The sequence below is a fragment of the Saccopteryx bilineata genome, chromosome 6 (assembly GCF_036850765.1).
Source record: "Saccopteryx bilineata isolate mSacBil1 chromosome 6, mSacBil1_pri_phased_curated, whole genome shotgun sequence".
In the NCBI taxonomy this organism is placed as follows: domain Eukaryota; kingdom Metazoa; phylum Chordata; class Mammalia; order Chiroptera; family Emballonuridae; genus Saccopteryx; species Saccopteryx bilineata.
This window is the reverse complement of record NC_089495.1, coordinates 151799295-151823279: the sequence shown is the minus strand read 5'-3', so window position 1 is coordinate 151823279 and position 23985 is coordinate 151799295. Positions and strand designations below refer to the sequence as shown.

The following is a 23985-nucleotide window of genomic DNA, read 5'->3' as shown; positions in this document are numbered from 1 at the left end:
CCCATTGTGTAGTTTGTCTTTTTATTCTGTTCTTATTGTCTTTAGCTGTGCAGAAGCTTTTTAGTTTGATAAAGTCCCATTTGTTTATCCTGTCTTTTATTTCACTTGCCTGTGGAGACAAATCAGCAAATATATTGCTGCGAGAGATGTCAGAGAGCTTACTGCCTATGTTTTCTTCTAAGATGCTTATGGTTTCACGGCTTACATTCAAGTATTTTATCCATTTTGAGTTTATTTTTGTGAGTGGTGTAAGTTGGTGGTCTAGTTTCATTTTTTTGCAGGTAGCTGTCCAGTTTTCCCAACACCATTTGTTGAAGAGGCTGTCTTTACTCCATTGTATTGTCTTACCTCCTTTGTCAAATATCAGTTGTCCATAGAGCTGTGGGTTTATTTCTGAGTTCTCTGTTCTGTTCCATTGATCTATGTGCCTGTTCTTATGCCAGTGCCATGCTGTTTTGAGTACAATGGCCTTATAATATAACTTGATATCTGGAAGTGTGATACCTCCCGCTTTTTTCTTCCTTTTCAGGATTGCTGAGGCTATTCGTGTTCTTTTTTGGTTCCATATAAATTTTTGGAATATGTGTTCTATATCTTTGAAGTAAGTCATTGGTATTTTCATTGGTATTGCATTGAATTTATTAATTGCTTTGGGTAATATAGACATTTTAATGATGTTTATTCTTCCTAACCATGAGCATGGTATATGCCTCCACTTATTCGTATCTTCTCTGATTTCTTTTATCAATGTTTTATAATTTTCCGAGTACAAGTCTTTAATCTCCTTGGTTAGATTTATTCCTAGGTACTTTATTTTTTTGGTTGCAATGGTAAAGAGGATTGATTCCCTGATTTCTCTTTCTGACAGTTCATTATTAGTGTATAAAAATGCCTCTGATTTCTGAGTATTGATTTTATATCCTGCCACCTTGCCAAATTCTTTTATCAAGTCTAGTAGTTTTTTGACTGAGACTTTAGGGTTTTCTATATACAATATCATGTCATCTGCAAATAATGATAGTTTTACTTCTTCTTTTCCAATTTGGATGCCTTTTATTTCTTTTTCTTGTCTGATTGCTGTGGCGAGGACTTCCAGAACTATGTTGAATAAGAGTGGTGAAAGGGGGCACCCCTGCCTTGTTCCTGATCTTAAGGGGATTGCTTTTAAGTTTTGCCCATTGAGAATGATGTTGGCTGTGGGTTTGTCTTAGATGGCCTTTATCATGTTTAGGTATGTTCCCTGTATTCCCACTTTGCTGAGAGTTTTGATCATGAATGGGTGCTGGACTTTATCAAATGCTTTTTCTGCATCTATTGAAATTATCATGTGGTTTTTCTCCTTTCTTTTGTTTATGTGATGAATCACATTGATTGATTTGCGAATATTGTACCAGCCTTGCCTCCCCAGAATAAATCCCACTTGATCATGGTGTATGATTTTTTCCATATATTGCTGGATCCGGTTTGCTAATATTTTATTGAGGATTTTTGCATCTAAGTTCATCAGGGATATTGGCCTATAATTTTCTTTTTTTGTGTTGTCTTTGCCTGGTTTTGGAATCAGAATTATGCTCGCCTCATAAAAGGAGTTTGGAAGTCTTCCTTCCTCTTGAATTTTTTTTTTTTTTTTTTTTTGTATTTTTCTGAAGCTGGAAACGGGGAGAGACAGTCAGACAGACTCCTGCATGCGCCCGACTGGGATCCACCCGGCATGCCCACCAGGGGCGATGCTCCGCCCACCAGGGGGAGATGCTCTGCCCCTCCGGGGGCGTCGCTTTGCCGCGACCAGAGCCACTCTAGCGCCTGGGGCAGAGGCCAAGGAGCCATCCCCAGCGCCCGGGCTGTCTTTTGCTCCAATGGAGCCTTGGCTGCGGGAGGGGAAGAGAGAGACAGAGAGGAAGGGGGGGGTGGGAGTGGAGAAGCAAATGGGCGCTTCTCCTATGTGTCCTGGCCGGCAATCGAACCTGGGTCCCCCGCACGCCAGGCCGACGCTCTACCGCTGAGCCAACCGGCCAGGGCCCTCTTGAATTTTTTGAAATAGCTTTAGAAGGATGGGAGTTAGTTCTTCTTTGAATATTTGGTAGAATTCACTTGTGAAGCCATCAGGCCCAGGACTTTTCTTTTTGGGGAGTTTTTTGATAGCTGTTTCAATCTCATTTGTTGTACTTGGTCTGTTTAGGTTTTCTGATTCTTCCAGATTGATTTTTGGAAGATTATATGATTCAAGGAATTTGTCCATTTCATCTAGGTTGTCTAGTTTTTTGGCGTACAGTTCTTCATAGTATTTTCTTACAATATTTTGTATTTCTGTTGTGTCAGTTGTTATTTCTCCACTCTCGTTTCTAATTTTATTTATTTGAGTCCTCTCTCTTTTTTTCTTGGTGAGTCTTGTTAAAGGTTCATCGATCTTGTTTACCTTTTCAAAGAACCAGCTCCTGGTTTCATTGATCCTCTGTATTGTTTCTTTAGCCTCTATGTCATTTATTTCTGCTCTGATTTTATTATTTCCTTCCTTACACTAGCTCTGGGCTTTACTTGTTGTTCTTTTTCTAGTTCTTTTAGATGCAGGGTTAAGTTGTTTATTTGAGCTTTTTTTTTTTTTTTTTTTTTTTTTTTCTTTTTTGTTACTAGTCTCCCATTGCTCTTTTTTTTTTTTTTTAATAAATTTTTATTAATGGTAATGGGATGACATTAATAAATCAGGGTACATATATTCAAAGAAAACATGTCTAGGTTATTTTGTCATCAAATTATGTTGCAAACCCCTCGCCCAAAGTCAGATTGTCCTCCGTCACCCTCTATCTAGTTCTCTGTGCCCCTCCCCCTCCCCCTAACTCTCTCCCTCCCTCCCTCCCATGTCCTCCCTCTCCCCCCACCCTTGGTAACCACCACACTCTTGTCCATGACTCTTAGTCTCATTTTTATGTTCCACCAATGTATGGAATCATGTAGTTCTTGTTTTTTTCTGATTTGCTTATTTCACTCCTTATAATGTTATCAAGATCCCACCATGTTGCTGTAAATGATCTGATGTCATCATTTCTTATGGCTGAGTAGTATTCCATAGTGTATATGTGCCACATCTTCTTTATCCAGTCTTCTATTGAAGGGCTTTTTGGTTGTTTCCATGTCTTGGCCACTGTGAACAGTGCTGCAATGAACATGGGGCTACATGTGTCTTCACGTATCAATGTTTCTGAGGTTTTGGGGTATATACCCAGTAGAGGGATTGCTGGGTCATAAGGTAGTTCTATTTGCAGTTTTTTGAGGAACCACCATACTTTCCTCCATAATGGTTGTACTACTTTACAGTCCCACCAACAGTGAATGAGGGTTCCTTTTTCTACACAGCCTCTCCAACATTTGCTATTACCTGTCTTGTTGATAATAGCTAATCTAACAGGAGTGAGGTGGTATCTCATTGTAGTTTTGATTTGCATTTCTCTAATAACTAATGAAGCTGAGCATCTTTTCATATATCTGTTGGCCATTTGTATCTCTTCCTGGGAGAAGTGTCTGTTCATGTCCTCTTCCCATTTTTTTATTGGATTGTTTGTTTGTTTGTTGTTGACTTTTATGAGTTCTTTGTAAATTTTGGATATTAGGCCCTTATCTGAGCTGTCGTTTGAAAATATCAGTTCCCATATAGTTGGCTGTCTGTTTATTTTGATATCAGTTTCTCTTGCTGAGCAAAAACTTTTAATTCTGATGTAGTCCCATTCATTTATCTTTGCCTTCACTTCTCTTGCCATTGGAGTCAAGTTCATAAAATGTTCTTTAAAACCCAGGTCCATGATTTTTTTTTTTTTTTTTTTGTTTTTTTTTTTTTTGTTTGTTTGTTTTTTTTCATTTTTCTGAAGCTGGAAACAGGGAGAGACAGTCAGACAGACTCCCGCATGCGCCCGACTGGGATTCACCCGGCACGCCCACCAGGGGCGAGGCTCTGCCCACCAGGGGGCGATGCTCTGCCCATCCTGGGCGTCGCCATGTTGCGACCAGAGCCACTCTAGCGCCTGGGGCAGAGGCCACAGAGCCATCCCCAGCGCCCGGGCCATCTTTCCTCCAATGGAGCCTTGGCTGCGGGAGGGGAAGAGAGAGACAGAGAGGAAGGCACGGCGGAGGGGTGGAGAAGCAAATGTGCGCTTCTCCTGTGTGCCCTGGCCGGGAATCGAACCCGGGTCCTCCGCACGCTAGGCCGACGCTCAACCGCTGAGCCAACCGGCCAGGGCAGGTCCATGATTTTAGTACCTATGTCTTCTTCTATGTACTTTATTGTTTCAGGTCTTATATTTAGGTCTTTGATCCATTTTGAATTAATTTTAGTACACGGGGACAGGCTGTAGTCGAGTTTCATTCTTTTGCATGTGGCTTTCCAGTTTTCCCAACACCATTTGTTGAAGAGGCTTTCTTTTCTCCATTGTGTGTTGTTGGCCCCTTTATCAAAGATTATTTGACCATATATATGTGGTTTTATTTCTGGGCTTTCTATTCTGTTCCATTGGTCTGAGTGTCTATTTTTCTGCCAATACCATGCTGTTTTGATTATCGTGGCCCTATAATATAGTTTAAAGTCAGGTATTGTAATGCCCCCAGCTTCATTCTTTTTCCTTAGGATTGTTTTGGCTATTCGGGGTTTTTTATAGTTCCATATAAATCTGATGATTTTTTGTTCCATTTCTTTAAAAAATCTCATAGGGATTTTGATGGGAATTGCATTAAATTTGTATATTGCTTTGGGTAATATGGCCATTTTGATTATATTTATTCTTCCTATCCAAGAACAAGGAATATTTTTCCATCTCATTGTATCTTTTTCGATTTCCCTTAACAATGCTTTGTAATTTTCATTATATAGGTCCTTTACTTTCTTTGTTATGTTTATTCCTAGGTATTTTATTTTTTTTGTTGCAATCGTGAAGGGGATTATTTTTTTGAGTTCGTTTTCTAATATTTCATTGTTGGCATATAGAAAGGCTATGGACTTTTGTATGTTAATTTTGTATCCTGCGACCTTACTGTATTGGTTTATTGTTTCTAATAATCTTTTTGTGGAGTCCTTCGGGTTTTCGATGTATAGGATCATATCATCAGCAAAAAGTGATAGCTTTACTTCTTCTTTTCCGATATGGATGCCTTTTATTTCTTTGTCTTGTCTGATTGCTCTGGCCAGAACTTCTAGCACCACGTTGAATAAGAGTGGAGAGAGTGGACAACCCTGTCTTGTTCCTGATTTAAGGTAGAAAGTCCTCATTTTTATGCCGTTTAATAGGATGTTGGCTGATGGTTTATCATATATGGCCTTTATCATGTTGAGATATTTTCCTTCTATACCCATTTTGTTGAGAGTCTTAAACATAAAATTGTGTTGTATTTTATCAAAAGCCTTTTCTGCATCTATTGATAAGATCATGTGGTTTTTGTTCTTTGTTTTGTTGATATGGTGTATTACGTTAACCGTTTTGTGTATGTTGAACCATCCTTGAGATTCTGGGATGAATCCCACTTGATCATGATGTATTATTTTTTTAATATGTTGTTGTATTCGGTTTGCCAGTATTTTGTTTAGTATTTTAGCATCTGTATTCATTAGAGATATTGGTCTGTAGTTTTCTTTCTTTGTGCCATTCTTGCCAGGTTTTGGTATGAGGGTTATGTTGGCCTCATAAAATGTGTTTGGAAGTATTGCTTCTTCTTCAATTTTTTGGAAGACTTTGAGTAGAATAGGAACCAAGTCTTCTTTGAATGTTTGATAGAATTCACTAGTATAACCGTCTGGGCCTGGACTTTTATTTTTGGGGAGATTTTTAATAGTTTTTTCTATTTCCTCCCTGCTGATTGGTCTGTTTAGGCTTTCTGCTTCTTCATGACTCAGTCTAGGAAGGTTGTATTGTTCTAGGAATTTATCCATTTCTTCTAGATTGTTGTATTTGGTGGCATATAATTTTTCATAGTATTCTACAATAATTCTTTGTATTTCTATGATGTCTGTGGTGATCTCTCCTCTTTCATTTTGGATTTTATTTATTTGAGTCCTGTGTCTTTTTTCCTTGGTGAGTCTTGCCAAGGGTTTGTCAATTTTGTTGATCTTTTCAAAGAACCAGCTCCTTGTTTTATTGATTTTTTCTATAGTTTTTCTGTTCTCTATTTCATTTATTTCTGCTCTGATTTTTATTATCTCCTTTCTTCGGCTGGTTTTGGGTTGTCTTTGTTCTTCTTTTTCTAGTTCCTTAAGGTGTGAAGTTAAGTGGTTTACTTCGGCTCTCTCTTGTTTGTTCATATAGGCCTGAAGTGATATGAACTTTCCTCTTATTACTGCTTTTGCTGCATCCCAAAGATTCTGATATGTCGTATTTTCATTTTCATTTGTCTGTATATATCTTTTGATTTCTGCGCTTATTTCTTCTTTGACCCATTCATTTTTTAGAAGTATGTTGTTTAGTTTCCACATTTTTGTGGGTTTTTCCCCCTCTTTTTTGCAGTTGAATTCTAGTTTCAAGGCTTTATGATCAGAAAATATGCTTGGTACAATTTCAATTTTTCTAAATTTGCTGATATTGTCTTTGTGGCCCAACATATGGTCAATTCTTGAGAATGTTCCATGTACACTAGAGAAAAATGTATACTCTGTCGCTTTGGGATGAAGTGTCCTGTAGATGTCTATCATATCCAGGTGTTCTAGTATTTCGTTTAAGGCCACTATATCTTTATTGATTCTCTGTTTGGATGACCGATCTAGAGCCGTCAGCGGTGTATTGAGGTCTCCAAGTATGATTGTATTTTTGTTAGTTTTTGTTTTAAGGTCAATAAGTAGCTGTCTTATATATTTTGGTGCTCCTTGGTTTGGTGCATATATATTAAGGATTGTTATGTCTTCTTGATTCAACTTCCCCTTAATCATTATGAAATGACCATTTTTGTCTCTGAGTACTTTTTCTGTCTTGTAGTCAGCATTATTAGATATGAGTATTGCTACGCCTGCTTTTTTTGGGGTGTTGTTTGCTTGGAGTATTGTTTTCCAGCCTTTCACTTTGAATTTGTTTTTATCCTTGTTGCTTAGATGTGTTTCTTGTAGGCAGCATATAGTTGGATTTTCTTTTTTAATCCATTCTGCTACTCTGTGTCTTTTTATTGGTAAGTTTAATCCATTTACATTTAGTGTAATTATTGACACTTGTGGGTTCCCTACTGCCATTTTATAAATTGCTTTCTGTTAGTTTTGTATCTAGTTTGATTCTTCTCTTTTGTTTTTCTATCATTTGTTTTTGTTTGTTTGTGTTCCATACTTCTTTCCTCTGTTGCTCCCTTTTTTAAGTCAAGTGTTTTCGTGGTGGTTTTTTTAAGGGTGGTTACCATTAAGTAATGAAAAGGGTACCTACCATATTCATTGTAGTACCCTATCTTATAAGTATTTCTGCACTTCATCATCCTTTGCTACTGTTAATCTCCATCCTCTCCCCCCTTTTTTTCCTTTGTTGTCACAGTTTAAGTTTGGTTTTATTGTGTTCTTGGTGGAGCTGTTACTTGTGGTGTTGTTTTCTTTTGTTCTTTGAATCTGGTTGGAAAACCCCCCTTAGTATTTCCTGGAGTGGGGGCTTTCTGTTGATAAATTCTCTCATCTTTTCTGTATTTGTGAATGTTTTTATATCTCCTTCATACTTGAAGGATAGCTTTGATGGGTATAGTATTCTTGGCTGAAAGTTCCTCTCTTTCAGGGCTTTAAATATTGGGGTCCACTCTCTTCTAGCTTGTAGAGTTTCTGCTGAGAAATCTGATGATAATCTAATAGGCCTTCCTTTATATGTTGTACTCTTCTTTTCCCTGGCTGCCTTGAGAATTTTTTCTTTGTCATTGGTTTGTGTCATCTTTATTATGATGTGCCTTGGAGTGGGTTTGTTGGGGTTAAGAAAACTTGGTGTTCTGTTTGCTTCTTGAATTTGAGGTTTTAGATCATTGCACAGGCTTGGGAAGTTCTCGTCTATTATTTGTTTGAGTATATTCTCCATTCCATTTTCTTTCTCTTCTCCCTCTGATATACCTATTATTCTTATGTTATTCTTTCTGATGGAGTCAGACAATTCCTGTAGGGCTTTCTCATTTTTTATTATTTTTGAGTCTCTTTCTTCTTCTCTCTGTTGTGCCTCAAGTTGTTTGTCTTCTATTTCACTAATCCTATCTTCAATCTGGGCTGTTCTGTTAGCTAAGCTTGTTATCTCGTTTTTCAGCTCGTGAATTGAGTTTTTCATTTCTGTTTGATTTGTTTTTATAGTTTCAATTTCCTTGGTAATATATTCTTTGTGTTCATTGAGCTGTTTTCTGATCTCCCTATATTGCCTTTCTGTGTTTTCTTGTATATCTCTGAGTATTTTTAAGATTTCTATTTTAAATTCTCTGTCATTTAGCTCCAAGGCTTCCAATATGTTAAGTCTTTTCTCCATAGATTTTTCCACATCTATTTGTGTTACCTCTCTTTCTTTTGTATCCATAATATTCGATTTCCTCTTTCTTATCGGCATCTGAGGGTGGTCTTATTGATAGCACTAATTAGAGTTAATAAAGAGTAAAAAGAAAAGAAAAAAAAAAAAAAAAAGGGTAAAACACCCCACAAAAAAAAAACAGTAATAATTTATTATTTCCCCCTTTTTTTCTCTCTTCTCTTTCCCTCCTCTCCCCTCCTCAGGGAAATATCGTGCCTATAATGGAGGGCCTGATTTGGGGTGAAGAGTTCAAGGGGCAAAAAAAGGGAGTAGGGACCTACTAAATGCCAAAAAAAAAAAAAAAAAACGAAGAAAATCTTAGACAAGCATAAGATGATTTGCTTGTATGTGATGGTCAACTAAGAGATATAATGAGAGGGATAAGAGGGAATCAGAAAAAAGGACCAAAAAAGAATAATAAAGAAGAAAAAATAAAAATAATAAGTAAAAATCTGTTGTATTAAGTGGAGCGAAGACTAAATACAATGGAGACCTTGGGTTGGGAGGACCCAAAATGCCACAAAAATAAACAAACAAGAGAAAAAAAATAAAAACAAAAGCAAAAAAGAGAAATAAAGCCAAAAAAAAGCCTTGAGTCCCAAATTAACTAATTTGTTCGTGATTGAGGATTATATGGGAGGAAAGTAAAATGAGAAAAGAAAAAACGAATAGAAAGGAAAAAATAAGAAAAGGAGAAAAACGAAGGAAGAAATAAAATAGGAGGAGAAAAAAACAAAATAAAGCAAGACAAAAAAAAACAAAAGAGGAGAGAGTGAGAGTTAAGTGTTTTGGAGTATAACCTTAAAGGAGGGTGAGGATGAAGAAGAAAAATAAAATGCAACACTCATGGGTAGTGTAGTTCAAGAAAGGGGAAGCATAAGATGGGCAGAGAATAGAAGGACCGAGGTGGAGGAAATAAAGGCAAAAAGATAGAAGAAACAAACAACAACAACAACAACAAAAAAAAAATTAGTGGATCAAGTTGTAAAGTCTGTGGGTTTTTCTTGATTTTGAGAGGTTAACTTCTTCCTTTTTCTTTTCTCTCCCTCTTCCTAGTCGGTGACTCTGTACCCCAGGCTCTGCCCCTGTGTCACTCTTAGGTAGGGATTTGCAGTTGATGGGATTCTATGGCAATGTCATATAATTGGCTTTAGTCTTGCTGGAAGTAAAGGCTTGTTGGCGTTTGCAGGGTCCAACGATGAGAGAGTTTGCTTTCCTGGATTCTCCTAGTCCCCCCTTTCTGAATTAGCAGCCTGGTGATCCAGCTATAAGGCTGCAACTGCTTCTGCCTGGGGAGTAAGAGGCTCAAAGAGCTGGGAAATCCCCACTCTATCCGCACTCAGTGCAAGGCTTTGGGAAAGGCTCTGACAGTCAGGGCCTCCAGTGTAATCAGGCGGGGTGGGAGTCAATTGTTGTCAAGGTGACTGTTCAGCGCCTATCATTTAGTTGGACCTCTCAACCCAGGCTTTCCACACTTTGTAGCCTGTTTTTGCAGGGAAGAAGAGGCACTAGTCTCTGCTTACGACTAGTGTAGTATAGACCTTATTATCTGCCAAGTCCTTCTTGTTAACGTTTATCCCTGAATATGGAGGCTCTATCAATCAGAAGTTGCCCCCGCCCCTTTAGCGAGAGGCACTAAAAAATATCGCCTCTTGTCTTGGATCGCTGAATTGAGAGAGATCTTATCAATTAGAACCGAGGGTGCGCAGATTTTATGGGTTAAGCTAATTTCAGTGATTGGGTCGCAGCTGTGTTTCTGAAGGAATTTTAGGCTGCCTGAGCGCGCCCCTCCCCCAACGCTTGATTGTTAGCTTGAATGGCTGGGTGAGGTGCCCCGCCCACGGAGAGAATCTCCCAAGCCTCTCCCACTCGCCCCGCCGCTGGCGGCTGGACCGCACCAGGCGCAGGATAATGGAGCCCCCTGGGTGTGCGGGCCAGTAGGGTGCCCTGGGCGCGTGGAATGCCCAAGGCACGCGCGCGAATGGGGCACTCCGGGCTCCGGTGGCCGGCGACCCCCACTCGCAGTGAGCGGGCCGCTGGGAACGTCAGCGGTGCTCAACCGGACCGGGTGCGCGCGCGGCGGCTCGTGGCGGCCGCTCGCGGTGGCGGTTCGCGGTGGCGGTTCGCGGGGCTTCGCGGCAGCTTGCCGGGGGGGGGGGGGGGGGGGGGGGGGGGGGGGGGCTCGCGGCGGCTTGCGGTTCCCAAGTATATGGGCTGACTCACCACAGGCGCACTCCCTGGCGGCTTGAATGAGCGTCGCTGCGGTAGCTTCCTCCACACCCTCGTCTCTCAGATTCAAGTGATAACAGTCCTTTTGCTTTCAGTTTGTGTGGAACTCCGGAATGCTCCGAGGATAAATTTTTCTGTTTCTAGTTGATAAATTTGTTGTGATTTAGGGGAGAGCTGTCGGACTCGCTTCTCACGGCGCCATTTCCGTGACGTCACTCTATTTGAGCTTTTTCTAGCTTCTTGAGGTATGCCTGTAATGCTATAAACTTCCCTCTCAGTACTGCTTTTGCTGTGTCCCATAAATTTTGAGTTGATGTATGCTCATTATCGTTTGTTTCTAGGAATTTTTAATTTCTTCTTTGATCTCAATGTTAACCCATTCATTGTTTAATAACATGCTATTTAGTTTCCAAGTGTTTGAATGTTTTTCAATTTTTCTATTGTGGTTGATTTCTAGTTTAATGCCATTGTAATCAGAGAAAGTGCTCAATATGATTTCAATCTTCTTAAATTTGTTGAGCCCGCTTTTGTGCCCTAACATGTGGTCTATTCTAGAGAATGTACCATGAGTGCTTGAAAAGAATGTATATTCTGCTGTTTTAGGGTGAAAGGTTCTGAAGATATCTATTAAATCAAGTTCATCTAATATGTCCTTTAAGTCTGCTGTTTCTTTGTTAATTTTCTTTCTTGAGGATCTATCTAATGATGTTAATGGGGTATTGAAATCTCCTACTATTATAGTATTGCTGTTGATCTCGCCCTTTAAGTCTATCAAAGTCTGCTTTATATATTTAGATGCTCCTATATTAGGTGCGTAGATATTTATAATGGTTATATCTTCCTTTTGGATTGCTCCCTTTATCATTATGTAGTGACCTTCTTTATCTCTAACTATGGTCTTTGTTCTAAAGTCCATTTTGTCTGATATAAGTATTGCTACCCCAGCTTTTTTTTCATTTCCATTTGCGTGAAATATTTTTTTCCATCCTTTTATCATCAGTCTGTGTGCATCTTTTGATTTAAGGTGTGTCTCTTGTAGACAGCATATGTATGGGTCCTGTTTTCTTATCCACGCAGCTACCCTATGTCTCTTGATCGGATCATTTAATCCATTAACATTTAAGGTTATTACTGATATGTAATTGTTTATTGCCATTTTTTTTCTTTAAAACTGTTTTTCTCTTTTGCTATATTCTTTTTTTCTTCGATCTGGTTACAACAGGTCCCTTAGCATTTCTTGCAGCCTTGGTTTGGTTGCAGTGAAATCCTTGAGTTTTTTTTTGTCTGTAAAGCTTTTTATTTCTCCTTCAATTTTAAATGATAGCCTTTCTGGATAAAGTAGTTTTGGTTGTAGGTTCTTGTTCTGCATTACTTTGACTATTTCTTGCCATTCCCTTCTGGCCTCAAGTGTTTCTGTTGAGAAGTCAGAAGTCATCCTTATGGGGGCTCCTTTGTAGGTGATAGTCTTTTTTTCTCTAGCAGCTTTTAATATTTTCTCTTTATCATTTAGCTTTGGTAATTTAATTATGATGTGTCTTGGTGTTGGTTTCTTTGGGTTTCTCCTTAATGGAGTTCTCTGTGCTTCCTGAACATGTGAAATGTTTTCCTGCCTTAATTGGGGGAAGTTTTCCGCTACAATATGTTTGAACAAAGTCTCTATCCCTTGTTCTTTCTCTTCTTCTTCAGGAACCCCCATGATGCGGATGTTATTTCTCTTCATGTTGTCACAGAGCTCTCTTAGAGTTTCCTCAGACTTTTTGAGCCTCTTTTCTTTTTTCTGCTCTACTTCCGTGCCTTTATTTATTGTGTCCTCCAACTCACTGATTCGATTCTCTGCTTCATCCATCCTGCTTTTAATTCCTTCCATTGTATTCTTTATTTCAGATATTGTATTTGTCATTTCTGTCTGATTCTTTTTTATTATTTCAATGTCCTTTTTTATATTTGTTATCTCTTTATTTAGGTTTTCGTAATGGCCATCTATAGTGGTTCTAATATCTTGGAGCATCCTAACAATCGTTATTTTAAACCCTGCATCTGGTAATTTGGTTATATCTGATTCACTTAGGTCCTTTTCTGGGGATTTCTCTTGGTTTATTTGTGTTGTATTTCTCTGCCTCCGCATTATCTCTTCACGAGAGTGGCTGTGATCACGTGCTCGGGTGCACAAGGGTTGGTGGCTTTGGCCTTTGCCCCGCCCCCGTGTGTGACGTTATGCTCGGTCCTGAGGGCACTGGCGAGCACTTTTGCTCAGCTGCGGGTCTCCGCCTGTTTCCGAGCTTTCGCCCTGCCTTTGCAGGATGATCCCACTCAAGGAACAGCTGCTAGCCTTGGCTCTACCACCAGGCAGGGCTGCGTGCCCAAGCTCAGCTTCGTAGCGGAACTCCGCCTCTTCTGGGCTTTTGGCTCCACCCTCGCGGGAGGAGCCGGCTACCAAGTCAGACCGCAAGCCTGGGTTGCACGGGTGGGGCAGGGATGTGCTCCTCTGCCCTTGCCCCAGGGCTGGTTTCTACCCTTTCTGGGTTTCCCGCCCTTCTCCCGGAGGCTGGATTACAGGCTGCCGGCAGCTGAGCTTGGCCACTTTTGCACGCCCCCTTCTCCCTAGCCGGGCAAGATTGAGCTCACACCTGAGCCCACTGGTGGCCAGCCGGCTTCCGCCCCTGCCAGCAGAACTGCGCTTTTGTCTCCCGCTGCCGCCTGCCCTCCGGCGCGCCCTCAGCCGCGTGGGTGGGGGCATTGCAGCTGGGACCCTAAGACTCACTACTGTAGACCCGAAAGCTCCCTCCTTCTATGCGACTCTGCTCTGAATGCTGTGGGGGAGCTTGTTTGGCTGCTCTCCTGCTTCCCTTTGCTGGTATTGCTGTTTCGGGGGAAATATTCACTTCAGCTTTGGGGAGTGCTTCGTCCCAGGGGTTAGGGTGGCTATCTCTCAAAATGTTTCTCCCTATGCCTCCTAGATTGCACTCTCTTCCTGTTACTGTGGTTCTCTCCCCTCTCCCTCCGTCCCCAGGCGCCCCGGGTGAGTGTTTATGAGAGAGATGTTCTGCGTGGTCCCTTTAAGAAGGATCCTGGGTCTGAGAAATCAGACTCTCTCACAAACAGTATCCTGACTTGTTTCCAGCTAAATACTGTCCTTACGCTTCTTCTGGGCTCTGGGGCTGCAGGCTGGGGCTTTGTTCCTGGGGCTCAGGACCCTTTCCCCTCTGCTAAACTCACTTCCCGCCACGCAAGTCTCTCCCTGCTGCCGCTCGCTCCGAGCTGGGCAGCCCTCTCCGCGTTTCCGCTTTTCCTACCAGTCTCTGGGTGGCTTCTTCAGCGTTCCTGGGTTGAAGAGTCCTTTTAGTTTAGTCCAAAGTTGGTTTTTCCAGCTGATAAGTCATAAAATTAGTTTGTAATCCACATTGGTTCTGGGAAGTAGATGCTGGTGCATCTGCCTACTCCAGCGCCATCTTGTCTCCTCCCTGTAAATAAAATTTTACTGGAACATGATCACACTCATTTATTTAATATTATTGTTGCACTAAAAGAACATAGTTGAGCACTTGCAACAGATACCATATGAACTGCAAAGCCTAAGTACAGCTAGTGCTCGACTTACGACCACGATTGGTTCCGACAGACCAGTTGTAACATGATTTGGTCGTAAGTTGAGTAGGCTATATGTGCAGTACTGTGAAATGATGTTTTAAAAATCTTAAGTCATATTTTATCATAATTTTATTTCATTATTGTTATATATCATAATTTTCTTTGTTTATTTTATGCCATTTGTGTCATCTCTACACCATTTTGTTTCTTATTTTTACATTCATAAGGTTTAAGTTAAACACTGCATTACCAGTACAATCGGTTTAATATTTGCAAAACATACGAAATTACAGAATACAGATACATACAAAAATACAAAATGCAGGTGTAAAAAATACCATAGGAAACATTTTCCCAGTTGCAAAACATGTCAAAATATATAAACATGTATGAAACATTTTATTAGCCACTGGTGCTTGGCTGCGGATCGTTGATGTCGTCATCTGAGGCAGCAGGTGGGGTTACCTGAGTTGGTTTTTTCATATACATGTGCGATCACATTCACTTTCTTTCCTCCTTTGTACTGTTCATTGATTGCTTTCTCATATGTACCTTGACCAGGGGGTTACAGCAGAGTGAGTGGCCCCTTGCTCAAGCCAGTGACCTTGGGCTCAAGCCAGCGACCATGGGGTCATGTCTATGATCCCAAGCTTAAGCCAGCACCCCTGCACTCAAGCTGGTGAACCCATGCTCAAGTCAGATGAGCCCGCGCTCATTTTCATGTCGACATCGATGGCCTTTCTTTCCTTCTTGGCAGGCTGAGGTGTAGATAAAGACAATTTCTTCTTTGTAGAAATCTGGGGAGGGGTTTGATGAAAAATATCCAAGACACAAAACACAAATTGCTGTACCGAGTCTGGGATAACAGTTGAAATGGTACACGCAGAGATGGTAGTGCTGCCAGAAGCTGATCCGCACTGTCGTACACCCAGCTGGGCAACACTTGTGCTGCCAGACACGTAGCAGTCGTGGCTAGTGATTGTGTTCGTAAAGTCGAATGATTGTAAGCTGCATAGGTCATAAGTCAATCAATATCTGTAATTACTATCTGGACCTTTACAGAAAAGGTTGGCCAGCCTATTCTAGAGTAACATATTTCATTAATGCAGTACTATAATTAAGTAGTATTTCCCTTGACTTGAAACCTTTGCTTTTCTGATTACTATGTTGCTCTTCCTTATTTCCACCCTAACCACAGAAAGTAGCGATGGCCAGGATAGCCATATGAAGCTAAAAATGTGTTGGAAATTAAAAGGAACAACTGGAATAGATGGGTTTTGGTATTAAAAATACGAGAGAAACAAGGTGAGGTCTTCCCTATTCCCTAACTCCTTCCAATGCCTTAGATAGCAATAAACCGAATTCCTACCAAGTTATTATTTTATTACAAAACTATAATCTGTTCATTATCTCTGCTCCCATAGGTATGCAGGCATCTAGCAATCCTGGTCCCAAAACAGTGTTTACTGAAAAGATATTCCTCTTTCCTATAAATCAACTAATATTTGAAAAAATAATAATTTCATTTAGGATATATAATACTATATATTTATATACATATAGACCAGTGATTTTCAACCTTTTCTTTTCATGGCACAAACACACACTAATTACTAAGGTCAGTGCCCCTGACTAAATACAACCATTTTCATCTCATGGCACAAATAAATTAGTTACTAAAGAAGAAGAGGTCAAGGCCCCTTTTTCTTTAGTAATTAGTTTATGAGTGCGTGAGAAACAAAGGTTGAAAATCACTGATATAGACTATATATGTGGGGTGGACAAAAGTAGGTTTACCATTGTGAGTATGCAAACCACAGAATTTATTGTATTATTATTTATTAATTATTATATTTTTATATAAAAAATTGTAAACCTACTTTTGCCCACCCTTGTATATATACATAAACATGTGCCGTAATCATATTAAAGCTAACCCCACTGCTAAATCCACAGGATATTTTCTTTCCTGTAATTTTTTTTTTTTTTTTTTTTAGCGAGAGAGAGAAAGAGAGAGAGACTCTGAGAGGGCAGAAAGAGACTGACAGGAAGGAGAGAGATGAGAAGCATCAATTCTACAGCACCTTAGTTGTTCATTGACTGCTCTCTAATATGTGCCTTGACTGGGGGTGGGGGAAGCTTCAGCAGAGCGTGTGACCCCTTGCTCAAGCCAGCAATTTTAGGCTCAAACCAGCGACCTTGGGCTTCAAGTCAGCAACCTTTGGGCTCAAGCCAGTGACCATGGGGTCATGTCTATAATTCCATATTCAAGCCGGCCACCCCACTGTCAAGCTGGTGAACCCATGCTCAAGCCAGTGACCTTGGGCCTCAAACCTGGGTCCTCTGCATTCCAGTACAACGCTCTCTCCACTGTACCACCGTCTGTCAGGCTCTTTCTTGTAATTTTTATTCTGAAATTGCTTATTGTTTCAAAATTCAAAATGATTATCCATTATATTTAAACAAAGATTACTCGCCTTATGTGCTGCTGACCTAATAGATTTCCCTTCTAATGAAATTTAGAGCATAATTGGGTTTTTTTAGCTGTTAAACTTATAAAAATATCTGTACAGTAGTGCTGGTGATAATACATTTTTTATTATTATAATTCTATTAAAATTCTTTTTTAATGAATTTGATGGATTCTTGAAATGTTTAAGTTAGTACTGTTAGAAGTTAGACCCTATAGCAGTTATTTATTGCTCCATAATGAACCCCTTCAGTACTTAGTGAACAATTATTTATTTGCTTATGATTCTATAATTTGAGCAGAGTACAGTGGGGATGGCTAATCTCTACTCAGCCTAGGGTAGAGAGCTAGAGCTATTTAGCTGGGGCTGGAGAATCCAAAGTGGCTTCATTAACATGCCTGGCACTTCTGACAGAGATGGTGCACTCCTCTCGTGGTGCATTATTATTTAGTAATCTAGCCCACAGTCCTTTCATATGGTTGCCAGATCCCCAAAATGCAAAGGCTCCTAACTTTGTAATGCCTCACATAATGTCACTTTCTCACATTCTTTGGGTTAAAAACATGTCACAATGAAAGTCACTTGGCATGAGGAACTAGAACCCACCTTTTGATAGGAGAAACTTTAAAATATTGTGGCTATGATTTATAATCTACCACAAATCTAAAAGTTAAAGGAATTAATATCTAAAATTTTGTTTCTTCTCTACTATAAATTTAGCTTTTATATCAATCATTTTAGACTTACTGATATTGAAAGCATTGGTTTGTCTTTCCAGTGCTATTTGCTGCTCCAGAACACTGACCATAGATTAACATAGTTTTGAGTACTATCAAGATTTTTTAAATGATATTTTAAAAAACAATTAATGTTAATTTAATGTTGTTATTCTGAAATAATTACTTCTTTTGATAGATTCTGTTTTATATTTCTTTGACTTTTCACTTGATTCCAAGCAAAGATTTTATTTGTAATAAAAATTATATGGTACTGTGGTCTACCACATTGATAGAGACCATTGTCAGGTATCAGCTGTAGGATTTAATAAGTAATGTTCTCCTTTTACTCATAGCTTTTTACTTCCATCTCCTGAAAGTGTTTTCACCAAAAAGATTTTCAATCCTTAAGAAGTAAAACTTAATTTTTAAAGTTCTTTTAAGTTTCTGTCACTTCATTTTGGAGACTTAATTTGATTGACCATATATGAAACCTTTGATTTTTGTTCTAAATTAAAAAAAATTTAAATCCCAAATAGACCAAATTCCAAATCTGTACTGTTATACTATACTGTTACTTTCTATACTATATATACTATAATAGTAAATTTTACTATTATTTCTATACTCTTTTTATAAAGAATAGTATTTTTATACTCTTATAACATCATCCACTATCATTTGAACTTTGATGTATAAGTACTATATTATGTGTATGCCTTAAAACCAATGAAATTTAGCTACTGGAAATGCAAGGGAATCTTTTTATTAGCACAGGCTTGCTTATTGCCTGGTGTCACATCATAAATATGAGGACAGGAGTGGGAGAGGGTCATGGTATTGTAATACCATGATAGGATAAAATTAAAGATTTGAGACAGTGACCAATAAAGGAAATGTCCTTGAATTGAAAATGCATGTCAGTAATATGTTCCTTTTCAATGTATCACTCAATATGTTCATTTAGGTTTGTATATTTTCCCCCATGTGGTCTGTTTTCTTTCAGATGACTTCAAATTATCACGCAAGGAGGTTTGGAGTTCGTGCAGCCATGCCAGGATTTATTGCTAAAAGACTCTGCCCACAACTTACTATAGTGCCTCCAAACTTCGACAAATACCGAGCTGTGAGTAGAGAGGTAAGTCTGATGTCTCACCCGTACTTATTATAGCCTTTCACCAATGTCCTGCCACCTATGAAGTCAGGTCCACAGGCCTTTACATATCAGAATTTGGCCTTAGTTTATTTCTTTAGTGTCACCTCCTACCACTTCTTCAGCCTATAAATTGAGTATTGAGCTATATTATAATTCTTTGCTTTTCCATGTGTTTTTTCATCTGCTTAGAAAACTATATCTCCCCGGAAAACTTTGAATTGACTTAATTATAATCTAAGTTACCTTTAGCTTTTTTTTCTCTTAATGTACACTATATATTTTCTTCTAGAATTACCTGATATTTATAACTTACAGAATCTACTCAAGTCATTAATTTCAGCCTCTTTTCTGAATAGTTTTTTTAATCAGTGTTTTTAAACAGTAACAGAACTCACTAATTTTGATTAGCTGCTTTCCTTGGCCCACAGTCTAGTAAAGATGCTTATGAGAATTTAATACCTAAGGGACTGATAAAGAAAAAAAGAGAATAATCTATTGCTTTGAAAAGACTCTCTGAGGGATAAAGATTTGATTATACAATAAAATTGCCTAAAGCCCTAAACTATCATATATGGAAAACTGCCATATTCTCTATTTTTGATAACAAATGAGTTATCATACCAGTGCTGGAACTTAAGTCATAAATTAAAATTTTAGAATGCTACATCAAACACTTAGAACTGTGGTAGCCTGACCAGACAGTGGAGCAGTTGATAGAGCTTCAGCCTGGGATGCCAATGACCCAGGTTTGGAACTCCAAGGTTGCCGGCTTGAGCGTGGGCTTATCTAGCTTGAGTGTGGGCTCCCCAGCTTGAGTCAGCGTCACTGGCTTGAGCGTGGGATCATAGACATGACCCCCGTGATTGCTGGCTTAAGGCAAAGGTCTCTGGGTTGAAGCCCAAAGTTGCTGGCTTGAGCCAAGGGGTCACCGGCTTACCTGTAGCCCCCCAGTCAAGGCACAGAGGAGAAGCAATCAATGAACAACTGAGGTGCCACAACTATGAGTTGATGGTCCTCATCTATCTCTCTCCCTTCCTGTCTGTCTGTTTGTCTCTTGTTTAAACAAACAAAAACTATGTAGAATGCAATGTGTTAAAGATTGTCTGAATTGTAACATTTAAAAATTTATTGGCCTATCCTGACCTGTGGTAGCTCAGTGGATAAAGCATTGACCTGTAACACTGAGGTCGCCAGTTCAAAACCCTGGGCTTGCCCAGTCAAGGCACCTATGGGAGTTGATGCTTCCTGCTCCTCCCCCCCCCCACCTCTCTCTCTTTCTTTCTCTCTCTCTCTCCTCTCTAAAATGAACAAATAAAAAAATTATTGTCCTAGTACTTTTAGTCATGCAAATGGTCTTTAAATTACTCCTCTTATTTATATTCCTCTTCATTTACCCTACAAATGATCCCTGGCTCCCAAATTAAAATGATTCCCCACACAAAAATAAAAAAAAATTAAATTGTCTGGCATCAAGTACTTTTGTGCTTACTTCTGAAAAGGGTGTGGTGGAGTAACAAATTCACATTTGGTTACTTCTTATCTGTTTTACTATATTTCTAATTAAAAAGAGATAAAATGACCATAAATGTAGGCTTTTAATACGTTTGAAAACCTGCAAACATTTTGTAACTAAGAATTTCTTTTTGTATTTTTCAGAAGTGAGAAGTGGGGGAGGTGGGCAGACAGACAGACTTCCACATGCGCCCAACCGGGATCCACCCGGCATGCCTAATAGGGGGCAATGCTCTGCCTCTCTGGGGTGTTGCTCCACTGTAATCAAAGCTATTCTAGCACCTGAGTTGAAAGCCATGGAGCCATCTTCAGCACCTGGGCCAACTTTGCTCCAATGGAGCCTTGGCTGTGGGAGGGGAAGAGAGAGATAGAGAGAAAGGAGAAGGGGAAGGGTGGAGAAGCAGATGGCCACTTCTCCTGTGTACCCTGGCTGGAAATCGAACCCGGGACCTCCACATGCCGGGCCGATGCTCTACCACTGAAGAAACCAGCCAGGGCCACAAAGAATATGTTTAAGTCCTGCTTTAATTCAGTACAACTTTAGACACTAGGACAGTAAAAACTAATTTTATTGTTTTGTTTTTTTGTTTTTGTTTCTGTTTTTTGCTAGGGAAAGAGATGGGAAGCATCAACTCATAGTTGGGTCACTGTTCATTGATTGTTTCTCATATATGCCTTGATAGGGGTTGCAGATTACTCAAGCCAGCGACTTTGGGCTTAAGCCAGTGACCATGGAATCATTTTGATGATTCCACAGTCAGCTTGTGACGCCGCGCTCAAGCCTGTGATTATCAGGGTTTCAAACCTCAGCATCCCAGGTCAACACTCTACCCACTACACCATCACCAGTCAGGCCTAAATTGTTTTTAATTCCCTATTCTAATTATTTACATAAGTTGGAAGAATCTTCAAATTTGAGCAGGATCTAGGTAGTTTATTTGCAGATAACAAATGGGTTTTTAATGTGTAAATGAACTACACTAAAAATTCACTGACTATAGATACATTAATATTTATGTCTTGGTTTTAAAGATTAAGGAAAAAACATTTTTGTTTTATCAGAAAGAATGAGATAGCTTTAACTGTTCTCAGAACCAAAGTACTTAATTTTTACTGGAACATGTCTATTCTCATTCTTTTATTATTATTATTAAAATTAATGCAGTGACATTGATAAATCAGGGTACATCTGTTGAGAGAAAACATCTCCAGATTATTTTGACATTTGATTATACTGCATACCCCTCATCCAAAGTCAAATTGTCTTCCATCACCTTCTATCTGGTTTTCTTTGTGCCCCTCCCCTCCCCCCACCCCTTCTCCCTCCTTCCTCGCCACATCCCCCCCACCCCGTTACCATCACATTCTTGTCCATGTCTCTGAGTCTCATTTTTATGTCCCATCTATGTATGAATTCATATAGTTCTTAGTTTTTTTCTGATTTACTTATTTCACTCTGTATAATGTTATCAAGGTCCATCCATGTTATTGTAAATGATCCAATGTCATCATTTCTTATGGCTGAGTAGTATTCCATAGTATATATGTACCAAAGCTTTTTAATCAACTCGTCCTCTGACAGACACTTGGCCTGTTTCCAGATCTTCTCTATTGTGAAAAATGCTGCCGTAAACATGGCGGTACATTTCTCCTTTTGGAACAGTTCTATGGTGTTTTTAGGGTATATTCCTAAAAGTGGGATAGCTGGGTCAAAAGGCAGTTCGATTTTCAATTTTTTGAGGAATCTCTATACTGTTTTCTACAGAGGCTGCACCAGTCTGCATTCCCACCAGCAGTGCAGGAGGGTTCCCTTTTCTCCACATCCTCGCCAGCACTTATTCTATGTTGTTTTGTTGATGAGCGCCATTCTGACTGGTGTGAGGTGGTATCTCATTGTGGTTTTAATTTGCATTTCTCTAATGATTAGTGATGTTGAACATTTTTTCATATGCCTATTGGCCATCTGTATGTCCTCTTTGGAGAAGTGTGTATTCATTTCTTTTGCCCATTTTTTGATTGGATTGTTTGTCTTCCTGGTGTTGAGATTTACAAGTTCTTTATCATTTTTGGTTATCAACCCATATCAGACGTATTGTCAAATACGTTCTCCCATTGTTTAGTTTGTCTTTTTATTCTGTTCTTGTTGTCTTTGGCTGTGCAGAACCTTTTTAGTTTGATATAGTCCCATTTGTTTATCCTGTCTTTTATTTCACTTGCCTGTGGAGATAAATCAGCAAATATATTGCTGTCGGAGAGCTTACTGCCTATGTTTTCTTCTAAGATGCTTATGCTTTCACTGCTTACATTTAAGTCTTTTATCCATTTTGGGTTTATTTTTGTGAATGGTGTAAGTTGGTGGTCTAGTTTCATTTTTCTGCAGGTAGCTGTCCAATTTTCCCAACACCATTTGTTAAAGAGGCTGTCTTTACTCCATTGTATTTCCTTACCTCCTTTGTCAAATATCAGTTGTCCATGGAGCTGTGGGTTTATTTCTGGGTTCTCTGTACTGTTCCATTGATCTATATGCCTATTCTTATGCCAGTACCAAGCTGTTTTGAGTACAATGGCCTTGTAGTATAACTTGATATCAGGGAGTGTGATACCTCCCACTTTATTCTTCCTTTTTAAGATTGCTGAGGCTATTTGTGTTCTTTTTTGGTTCCATATAAATTTTTGGAATATGTGATCTATATCTTTGAAGTAAGTCATTGGTATTTTCATTGGTATTGCATTGAATTTATTAATTGCTTTGGGTAATAAAGACATTTTAATGATGTTTTTATTCTTCCTAACCATGAGCACGGTATATGTTTTCAATTGTTTGTATCTTCCTTGATTTCTTTTATCAATGTTTTATAATTTTCCGAGTACAAGTCTTTAGTCTCCTTAGTTTAATTTTCTCCTAGCTACTTTATTTTTTTGGTTGTAATAGTGAAGGGGATTGTTTCCTTAATTTCTCTTTCTGACTGTTCATTGTTGGTGTATAAAAATGCCTCTGATTTCTGAGTATTGATTTTATATCCTGCCATTTTGCTGAATTCATTTATCAGGTCCAGTAGATTTTTTACTGAGACTTTAGGGTTTTCTATGTACAATATCATGTCATCTGCAAATAATGATAGTTTTACTTCTTTTCCAACTCGAATGCCTTTTATTTCTTCTTATTGTCTGATTGCTGTGGCTAGGACTTTCAGGACTATGTTAAATAAGAGTGGTGAAAGGGGGCACCCCTGCCTTGTTCCTGATCTTAAGGGGATTGTTTTTAATTTTTGCCCATTGAGTATGATGTTGGCTGTGGGTTTCTCATAGATGGCTTTTGTCATGTTGAGGTATGTTCCCTGTATTCCCACTTTGCTGAGAGTTTTGATCTTGATTGGGTGCTGGATCTTATCAAATCCTTTTTCTGCATCTGTTGAAATTATCACATGGTTTTTCTCCTTCCTTTTGTTTATGTGATGAATCACATTGATTGATTTGCAAATATTGTACCAGCCTTGCCTCCCCAGAATAAATCCCACTTGATCATGGTGTATGATTTTTTCCATATATTGTTGGATCCGGTTTGCTAATATTTTGTTGAGGATTTTAGCATCTATTTTCATCAGGGGTATTGGCTTATAATTTTCTTTCTTTGTGTTGTCTTTGCCTGGTTTTGGAATCAGAATTATGTTTGCCTCATAAAAGGAGCTTGGAAGTCTTCCTTCCTCTTGAATTTTTTGAAATAGCTTGAGAAGGATAGGAGTTAGTTAGTTCTTCTTTGAATATTTGGTAGAATTCACTTGTGAAGCCATCAGGCCCCAGACTTTTCTTTGTTGGGAGTTTTTTGATAACTGTTTCAA

General features: G+C 39.1%; 1 protein-coding gene across 8 annotated transcripts in view; it reads left to right on the top strand.

Annotated features, from left to right (window-relative positions):
• The window catches only part of POLK (DNA polymerase kappa), a 140980-nt gene that overhangs the window by 70413 nt on the left and 46582 nt on the right, over positions 1-23985 (top strand). For 7 of the 8 annotated variants that reach the window (XM_066234923.1, XM_066234916.1, XM_066234921.1 and 4 more), the window contains one exon: positions 18485-18616. The exons of the other annotated variant lie outside the window; for it this stretch is intronic. In XM_066234923.1, coding sequence (XP_066091020.1) covers positions 18485-18616 — 132 coding nt within the window. The remainder of the gene's footprint in view (positions 1-18484; positions 18617-23985) is intronic. 8 annotated transcript variants of the gene reach the window in all.